Consider the following 10,412-nt stretch of genomic DNA (forward strand, 5'->3'; position numbering starts at 1 on the left):
GTAAGACTGGGGTGTCCTGTGGGTGTCTGTAAGCTTAACAGACGGGGTACCCAGCAGAGCCAGGTGGGATATAGGAAAGGGGCTCAGGCTTCTCAGGTGACAGTGGTTTGAGTCTAAGAAAAAGACTATGGGGGCTCCTGGAGGTGACCCTGCCTTCCCTCATAGGACATGGGGTAAAGTGTGTACGTGGACCAGTGAACCCTTGGCCACATCCTCCTGGGAACCACGCACATGGCAGCAGACAGTGGAATGGGGACTGGGTCAGAGCCCCAGCTCACACATGACAATAGCACAGGGCTAAATGAGAAAGCTGTTGGCTTAATCCGTGGTGGGGACCTGTGTGATGACATTTTGCTGGAGCTACTGACATCCGCCTTAACATTGAAGCGGCATCCAAACCAACAGGGCCAGTTGTACTGATCCAGAATGGACAATGCTTCCTTTGAGGAGATCTGAGGCCAGGTGGGAGGAGAATGGATGTGATCGTCGGAGGCTGTGTGACTGACCATCCATCACTGCGGCAGTGGCCCTGTATCACTGTGAGTCATCGCCAGAAAGCTTTGCGCAAATTTAGCCTACGTCAACATCCAGGGCCCAGGTCACGGCTGCTGCAGCCCAGTGTGCCCTGGCCTGGCCACACTATACCAGGAATGGGGTATCTTTGTGACTCAGACTGAGAGGGTGGCCTTCTGTTCAGTCCATGCATGAATGGAGCACCCACTACGCGCATGACACTGGGAGCACCAACGGCCAAAGAGCTGCTGTCAGCTGCAAGGGGAGCAGGAGCCTACCCCAATAATCTCTTGGAATGCAGCGAGGTGCGAAGAGCGAGGCTTCCACATATGGAAGTTCTCCAAACCAGGTCTCATGAACCACTGTGGTGGGAAGAAATGGCCTGCTCTGTCTGTGTCCCCACCTGGCTGACAAGTAGTCACGGGGCTGAGGATGGAGTCTTGTTGAACTGCCTGGAAGAAGAACCAGAAACAGAGCAAGGGAGGCTCAGGGCACAAGAATGGCAGTCCTGTTGCTCCTGGCTATTCCTTAGTAGAAGAATAAGAGTCTGCCTGCCTGGGAAGTCGAGAGGAGGTTCCGGCCTTACAGGGGAGGCGGCTGTACAGGACGTCCTCTGTGGTCCTTTCCACGGCTGGGCCTTGGTGCCATGGGTGGGGCTGGCACCCACAGCTGGCTTGAGCATTCTCCCTGTTTGGAGAGAATCGCAGTGCTGGAAGTGCTGGCCTGTTCCTTGGCTCACTGAGCCCTGGGCTGTCACGGTCGGTCCAGGAGCCCTCAGACAACATTTCTGGGCTCCCCGGTGTGTTAATCAGGAACAGAGGATGCAGGCATGCCCTGCCCCAAGTGCAGCCTCTCTGTTCACAGTGAGTCAGGGAGCTCAGGCTAAACAAGCAGCCTCCAGTCTTTGGTTATCCTGAGAACCGAATCTCTCCAATTGTGTTAATAACAACATCTGATATTTACAGAGCCCTTTTTAGTGCAAGGGACTAAAAGGTTTCCTGTATCAGTCTAATCTTTACAACAATCTTACAGGATGCATACCATTTTATAAAGGCAGAAATGAAGGGCAGCAGAGGCTACCTTATGCACCCTGCGAAGGAGACCTGTTCCTTTGCATAGTCTAAATTTAAATCTAGATGTTCAGCCTCAAAGTCTATATCCTGAAGGAAATACAGTGATTTTTTTCAGAATGTTTAAGACATAAGAAAAAAAAAATAGAACTCATGTATCTTGTTGGTTTTTAGACTATAGCTTGTGTCTCATTAGTGAACTGTAAAATAAATGAATGGGATGTAGTCATTTTGAAAAAATAAATATAACAGAGTAGAGCAGCAAACCATCAGTACTCACCACACATTTAAATATTATCTCAGTTTTGTTTACATGTGTCCACTTTTGTGATGAAAAACGCCTCTGGACGGTGGCAGGAAAAGACACACAGATCTTACCCAGTGTGTTTATTTTCACAAATGAGTATACTAATATTCAAATGGGAAACTGATGTTTCCAAAATCATGGAGTATTAGCAGATGAGCTGAGATTAAATCTTAAGTTATATTATCAAGCCATTACCAAACTTAACTGACTGCAAAGAAAACGAACAGAAAGAAACAGTAGGGCCAACGATGTAGCTCAGGCTAGGCGCTTGCCTAATGTGTACAAGGCCCACGGTTCAATTCTAAGTGCTTAAAAAAAAAAAAGTAATGATATCAATAATAATACTGATGTCACTACTAGCAATAACGACAGTCATGACAAGATTAGGGATATCGCTCAGTGGCACAAGCACCTGCCTAGCAAGCACAAGGTCTTGAGTTTGATTCCTGGCACCAAACAAAACAAAACCCCAACAGCAATAATAACAGCTGCTGCTTCCAGGGTGCTTACCGTGAGCCAGTCGCTTTTCTAAGGGCGTTAGGTATTAGCTTATTTAACCCTTAGACCAACCTGGCAAGGCAGGCAGGAACGTGACTTCCTCTGTTGTCAGATGGAGGGTCTCAGGTCCAGAAAGCTCAGGTGGCTTGGCCAGCATCACACAGTGCTGTGGAGCCAGCGTCAAGCCCAGACAGCCTGGCGCTAAAGCCCAGTCTCGTGCCAGGATGAAGTACTGCACGATTTCCCTTGACCTAATGTTCTATCAGCATGCTGTAATATCAGTACAGAAGCTATGCGTGGGTATGAATATAATTAACTGCACACTGATTTCTTCTCCTGGTCAATTGTCTTGCATGACAATTCAGTTTTCACATCCTTTAAATGCATGATTAAACTGAAATACTCTTTTCTCCACAAGGACATTTCTAAGTGTCCCTGTCTCTGTCATTCCTTCATTCATTTATTCATTCATTCATATACCTAAAATGCCATTCACTTAAAGAGTCAAATGGAATAGAGTTAGTTTTTTATCTTTAAAATTTTATTTGAGGTTTTTTTTTGTTTTTTTTTTTTTTTTTTTAAGTAGTTCAAGTTACATAGTGGCTTTGAACTCCACTATGTAACCTGCCCAGGCTGGTCTTGAATTCACAGTGTTCCTCCTGTCTCAGCTTTCTAAGGGGCAGGATTAAAAGGAAAACAAGTCTCCTAGCAGAAAATTCCCCCCAGCCCCAGACAGTGTACTTCAGCGCGTTAGTTGCCTAGGTAACAGTCCCTGTTCTAGTTCCAGCTGCTCTGTCTCTTAGAAGTGGCTGGTCACTGGGATGCTTAGCTGGTCCCTCCACTGCACAGTGTATAAGCCAATCGCAGGGCACAAGGCACTCTGCCTCTGTGCTGCCTGCTTGCTTACCCTGTATGAGCCCTAGACCACCGGAGAGCAGGGTCTGATATTCTGGGAACGTTCCGATCAGTGCGCGTGGAGGAAAATAAATCTGCCTCCAAGTCCTGGGCATCCTTTCAGTGCTTCCGACTGCCCCGTTCTCTCCCCTGATCCCCGCACCCTAGCTGTACAGCTGTACCTTCTTTCCCCCCTCGCCTTCCTGTTGGCACCCACGCACCACATTACTGGGTATGCTGCACGTCACCTGTCACGGAGCATTTTGATGATGAGGCCCACTCCTCAACTGTGGGGTTCTCCCGTGGAATCCTACTCAGCCTTGCCCTCCTTCGAACCTTTACTGATTCTCATCCTACCCTGGATATTTAGTTGCTTCACTTTTGCTGTGAGGGGCAAATATATATTTGTGTATAACATTTTTGTTCTTTGATTTGTTCTTTTTTTCTTTTTGTTGCTTTTAATTCTTTAGGGCTCAGTTGTTCCCATTTACACCTTTTTTCCTTCTCTTTCTCATTTTTTGTTTTCTGACAAGGTCCTCGCTGTGTAGCTCAGGTTGGCCTCTGCCTCAGTGCTATACCCAGCTGAGCACTATACCCAGGCAGAGCATTTTAAAGGTAAAACTGCACAGCACCCTTCCTCGTCCCAAAAAGGACCAAGGCAATTTACACAGAATACACTAAGTAGAGATGGAACAAGGTGAAAGCAGAAGGGGGCCAGGACGAGGCTCACACACAGCTGCTCTCCCACAGTGCTCGCTGCGGGTGGAGCACAGAGCTGGCTCCTGGCTTCCTTCTAGCTATCTCTGAATCCACACACAGAGCAAGGCTAGCAGCTGACTCACAGGTTGTGTTGATCACTTCCCTCAAAGAAAGTGTAATGACTTTTAGATTCACAGCCTCAAGCTGAAAAGCAACTAATTCCTCAAGAAGTGTGGACCTCTTCTTTGACTGAGACAAAATTAATTTCTCACAGGTCCTTGTAACATGAACAACCCCCTCAATGGCATCCCTGCAGGGGTGGCCCAAAATAGTCATGGAGACTTCTCTGCTCCTTTAAGTCTACCACAGAGAACAACTTGCCTAAAGTGCTGCTTGGCAACTTTCTGACCACATGACCATCCAAGCTCAATTCTTTGTTCATAAATTTAAACCCAATGGTCTGTGCTGTCTACAATGAATCTCAAACAGAACAACAACAAGAACATAATATAATGAAAAACTACCAATGAGATAACTGACAAAATGTTTTGAAGAAAAAAAGCAAAGAAAAATTTTGAGGTGAAATTGACTGTGGCAATCTCTTCAGAGATAATGGAAATCTGTAAGCTGAGGAGATGGGATGGGGTGGGATGGGATTGGATGAGATGGGATGGGATGAGATGGAAGGGATGGGATGGGGTAGATGGCATGGGATGGGTGGGATGGGATGAAGGGATGCGATGGGGTGGGCAGTGCTGGGATGGGATGGGAAAGGTTGGAATGGATGTGGGTGAGATAGGATGGGGTGGGATGGATGGGGTGGGATGCGATTGGATAGGGTAGGATGGATGGGGTGGGATGGATGGGGTAGATGGATGGGGTGGGATGGATGGGGTAGATGGATAGGGTAGGATGGGATGGATGAGGTGGATGGGATAGGGTGGGATGGATAGAGTGGGATGCATGGGGTGGGGTGGGTGGGATGGAATGAGGTAGAATGGGATGGGATGGGGTGAGATGGATAGGGTAGGATGGGATGGATGAAGTGGATGGGGTGGGATGGGATGGGATAGGATGGATACAGTGGAATGGATGGGGTGGATGGGATGGATGGTGTGGGATGGGATAAGGTGGGATGGATGTGGCGGGATGGATGGATGGGGTGGGGTGGGAGGAGGTGGGATGGGATGGGATGAGATGGGATGGAGTAGGGTGGGATGAACAGGGTGGATGGATGGGATGGGATGGATGGGATAGATAGGGTAAGATGGGATGGATGGGGTGGGGTGGGATGAGATGGGATGGAGCAGGATAGATGAGGTGGGATGGGATGGATGGGGTGGGATGGATGAGGTGGGATGGGATGGGGGTGTCAAGAGACAATTCCTGGGAGGTTGCTGGTCAGGAACAGATAGTCAGATGGAGGGCAGAATGACCAACTGAGGGAATCACTTGAGTGATGAATGGATTAATCTTCTGACAAGGGAGTTAGGGTGATGCATAGACAGAAGGCACAATGTCGCTTTTTATTTTGAATATTTTGGGCAACAGGATGACTCACAAGAAATCCTGAGGATCTCAAAAGAGTGATATTTTGACACAATGAGGTTATAATTTTTAAATATTGGAACAGTAAGAGTATATACACTCACATGAGATGTTGCCAGTAAGCTATGAGATACGGTTCTTGTCACAGTGGATAATTTTGCCATCTAAGAGTAGGATATACGAGATTTGTGCTGACAGGTTTTGAAGTTTAAAGTGGCTCAAAAGAATGTTTTGGGCAAGATGACTTCTCTAGAGCATGGATAACAGGGGAGGGAGCTCCCACAGTAGGAATCCAACGGAGGGCCTGGCCAGCTCTGGTTCACCCTGAACCATGGGCATCTGCCATCTTGATGTTTGTGGGAAGGGAGCATCCCTAGAGGATTCCAGTCAAGTGATCTGAAGAATCCTCCCTCAAACCAAGTAGAGCCCACTTAAGAAGCCAGGGCCTTGTGTGCCATAGTCCCCTCCCTATGGGACAGGCAGCTGTGAACTCTACCCTCTCACTGGTTGTCCCCACCATCCCTTTCTCAGGGGCCAACACGATTTCCAGATAAGAACCCAGGGAGGTGACCATGGCTGCGCAGCCAGAGCCAGGAGATAGGGTAGGACACATTTCCTGTGTCATTTCCAACCCCCCTAATTTTTTCATTCCATACTGACAATGCAAGACCAAGAAACTTGAGGTTGGAAGGTGATTATAATGCTCAAACCATCTTCCGCTGTTTTCCACCTGAAATGACTAAACAACATGCAGCAACATTTTCATGAGATTGGGAAACCATGCTTCACCCTCCTTCCCAATGCTTCCAAGATGTCATCGTAAATCCCATTCAGCCCCCAAGCCAGGGAAAGCCCTTCTGTGTCATGTTGGACAGCTCGACTAGTAAGGAAACTCCTCTATTTTGAATGGAAATCTCTCTTTATAATTTCCACTCATTGGTCCTAGTTCTGCCCTGAGGTCACACAATATGGTTGCTCTTTCCCACATGGCAATGCTTCAGATCTCAGGAGAGAACTTGCTTCCCCTGGAAGTCTCCTCTTCCCCAGGAAATGATGCTGTTCTAGGGATGGAGGCCTCTGTCCCAAGGTCCCCACCCACCCTGTTGAGACCCTTTCTGTCACCTAAAAGTTCCTGGTCTGCAGAGCAGATGTAACGACATCGTCTGGTTTCCCTGCTGGGCTGTAATGCTTTCCAAACATTCCAGAAATTTGTTATGGTTCTGGCAGCCAAACCCACAAAACCCAGATCCTAAGCTCTCACAAAGAAGCCCAAGAACATGTTCAATCATCCTGTGGCTGGCTCGGCCCATGATAGACCTGCTGGACACCATCCTTTGGTCCCTGGGATGAATCATGAGATTCTCTTATTGTTGCTGTTGGCCATAGGTCAGTGGCTGTTGAAACAGATGGCACCCCGAACCCCTGAGCATAGAGACCTGAAGGCACAGGCCACACTGAGTATGCCATTACAACACCCAAGGGGCTAGACCCACTTGACAGAGAGGGAGTCCCAACCAGGGAGGTCCTGGGCATCTGCCTCAGGCTTTCCAGCAAAGGGTCATCTTCAGGGGTGGAACCTCCAGATTCCTGCTCAAGAGCTAACTCAGGACCCCACCCTCAGCAACCAAGTCTGCTGTGCCTGGCTAGCAGCTACACTGACAACTCCCACCCTTCTCCAGGCAATAGCCACAGTCTCCAAGGACGCGAACCCCTCCTCGGTATCCCCAGCCCCACCTCAGTACCCATCGTGTTCCACCTTGAGACAGGACTTCGTGTGCCTGACCCTCCCACAGTCTGTAGATGTAGACCGGAAGCTCCTTAAGAAGCCCCTGGGTCTTATTTCTGTGTCCTCCGTCCTAGCACAGAGCCTGGAAGGAGGTAGACTCTCATGTGAGATGTGTTGGACTGAGATAAATCCATCTCTTGGTCTTGTATTATCAAGCTCTACACATCACCAGTGGGAAAGACGGGAAAGGAAGGCCTGTATGGGAACCAGGGGGGACACTCACAGCCTCTGCTGTGTAGCTCCAACTGATGGGCAGCCTGTAGAGGTCAACGCACCACTTTCAGACACAAGGTCCTCAGACCCCTCCTTTGATCCCTTCCTTAATCCATGAACTCTTTCCCTTTGACTAAAGAATGTGTCCCAAACCTTGGCCTATCTCACAAACAGGACAGGGAAGGAAAGCCTGGCTGAAGTGGGGTGAACCGCTTCTGCCCCCAGAAGTTGCAGATGGTTACCACGACCCTGATCAGCCTGAGCAGGAGGGCGCCTTGCAACTATGTTCATGGCACCCCAGGACAAGGAACTAGGATGATGCCCCCCAAGGTCAATGCAGAGGTCCAATGAGGCCCGGTACACTGCTGTGTCCACGAGGACAGAGAAAGGCGGAAGACACACTGAGCAGCTCCTCACCACTGCACTCAGATTCTGCAGTTCTTGCAGTCCCTGCCACCATCCCACATAAAACTGCCAATGCTACCAAAGAGCCCTGTCAAGCCAGCTTCTTCGATGGTTTCCATGGTGACGGGGGCAGCATTTGGGCCCCTGACAGCAGGAACAAAGAACTCCCCATCTCATGCCAAAAGGTCAGTGTAGAAAAGGGCTGCTCTTACCTGCGAGGATGAAGATGCCCACAAGAATCAGGAAGACCAGCAGGTAGAGGCCGAGGACAGCATGCTTCAGGGCCGACAGGGAGCCCAGCTGGGTACAGCAGCCACTTGCCCGCCGTTTGTGGCATGGTCCTGGACAGTGAAAGAAGGAAGAGGAAGAGACACTTAAAAACTCCACAAGCCTCTTTTCCTCTCTGGCTCTCGTCTGTCTCTGATGCTCACAGATGTTCGTGCCGAATCTCTCACAGCCTTTCTGCACATCTATAATGTAGCCACCTTGCAGGGAGCGTCTAGAACCATCCCCGGACGTTCAGCTTCTAGCTGTCCTCCCATCTATGTTCATGAATGAACCAGACAGGGCTGCCCACAGCTCACGCACTCACACAAATCCCACTGCTGAGGCAGTGCAAGTGGCAGAACTATGGGCTTACTATGTGTCCTTTACCAAGTGTCATTGTCGCATGTGATCCAGGAAACAGAGAAAGTTTTCAAAGGAGCTTGCAAACTTAAATTTCTGCAGTAGTGAAGAAGGGATAGGAATGAGAAAGATGGGCCAGGAGGTCAGTAGACAGGCATGCGCACTCTGGAGGAGACTGCCAGCTAGAGTGAGGGCCACGCATGGCCAGAGACAGGATTTTTGACACATGCTAGAAATGACAAGGACACATCCCTCCACCTTTTTTTTTTTTTTTTTTTTTTCATCTACTTATTTTTAAGTGCTGGCAATTAACTAAAAACTGAAGACACAGAGGAGTGCAAATAAACATTTGCAAGCCAGATCTGGCCACCAGCTTGCATTGGTGGGTTTAGATTTACCAGAAAATGTGGTACACCCCTTCCTCACAATTACACAGGGCTCAGTGGCTCCCCTCCAGAACAGTACAGTAAAACAGTGGGCTTTAGGGACAGTGTAGTTTAATCCTGTTGGACTTCAAGTAAAAATGACAAGTGCTAGTTAGTGGCAAGCTCCGTGTCAGTCGATCTGTCAGCTGAATTTGTCCATTGAAGCAGCCATCTGAGTTGGCCCGGGAGAGGCCAGGACACTGACTAATCTCACTTGGTAAAAAGGAAAGGGAGGGGCCCTCTACTAACCAAATCCCAGCATGGCTTGCAAGAACTGCTGCAGGGCATTTTCCCCCAAGTATGTATGCCTCCTGTTAAGCTTGCTCCTGTCCTCTGAGTTAGAGACCCCTTCAGAGAGACTGTCCCCTCCTTTGATAGTGTCACTTACTGGAGGGTGTCGTGCATGAAGAAGGCGTGGAGCAAAAGCTTGGCAAGAGAGGTTGTAATCAACAGTTTTTAAACGTTTGAAAGGTGTGTGGGGTAGTGTTTGTAGCCCTGTGGTAAGTTTCATCCACAAGGAGGTGCTTCAAGCACTCCGCCCCTCAGCTCCAGGACCACATTCCTGGCCTCAAATGTTTGGTCATCCTGAGGGAAGGGGTGGTGGCTACCAGTGGCCTAGAAGGCCACCCGTCCTGGAGCCCTAAAGCTATTGTTACACGAGGGACATCTTCCCATTAATTCACTGCATTTCATTACAAATACTGCTTTTCCAACAGCTAAGCAGAACCATTACATAACACTTCCATTTGGCCTTGAGTAGGACCTGAAGCACTCTGTAAGGAAATTTCAGGGACCAGTCTCATAGTTCCTTACATGTTAGCAAATTTCAAAGCGTCAACTTGATTGCCCACTACGATCTGAGCGGAGCTCTTCTCTCTACCTCACCCTACGTGTTCCTTCCTACGACTTCACATCCCTTCTTCTATACTAGAAGACAACCAGTTTCACCCCTCAATACATGAGTGTGGTAGCATCCCACGTTTTTCCCAGGAAGAGTCTACCTGACTGTAACTTAATAGAGCAAAGCCAGTGTCCTTCAAGAGGAAGAGCGATGGGCAGGGCACCGTGCCGAGCCGTGCCAGCGTAAGTCCTCCCTACCCCAGCGGGAGTTCAAGCGCTCCTGCGCTGGGCCTGCCTTCCCAGAACATCAAGGAAGGAAGGCAGAGGAAAATCACGCAGCCAAAAATACAGAGGACTAGCTCGCATTGGACTTTCGTCATTTGCACACACATTGCTAGCTCAACACACATGCAGGTCAAATTGCACTGATAGTGCTCCATTTTCCCCCTAAACAAAGCAGTTTCTGTGCCTCTGTGTGAAGCTTCTATTTATTTACTTATTTTGGTGGAACTGAGGATTGAACTCAGGCCCTTGTACTCACCAGGCAAGGGCTTATTCTACTGAGCCATCTCCCTGACCCCACAATC

At 48.8% G+C, this 10,412-nt stretch overlaps 1 protein-coding gene across 1 annotated transcript in view; it reads right to left on the reverse strand.

Moving 5' to 3' along the window:
- Positions 1-10,412, reverse strand: part of Scara5 (scavenger receptor class A member 5) — a 103,361-nt gene that overhangs the window by 76,037 nt on the left and 16,912 nt on the right. The window contains exon 3 of the mRNA XM_004630692.2: positions 8,146-8,274. Within this exon, the coding sequence (XP_004630749.2) occupies positions 8,146-8,274 (129 nt within the window). The remainder of the gene's footprint in view (positions 1-8,145; positions 8,275-10,412) is intronic.

Source organism: Octodon degus, unplaced genomic scaffold, assembly GCF_000260255.1.
Source record: "Octodon degus isolate 3935 unplaced genomic scaffold, OctDeg1.0 scaffold00036, whole genome shotgun sequence".
Classification (NCBI taxonomy): domain Eukaryota; kingdom Metazoa; phylum Chordata; class Mammalia; order Rodentia; family Octodontidae; genus Octodon; species Octodon degus.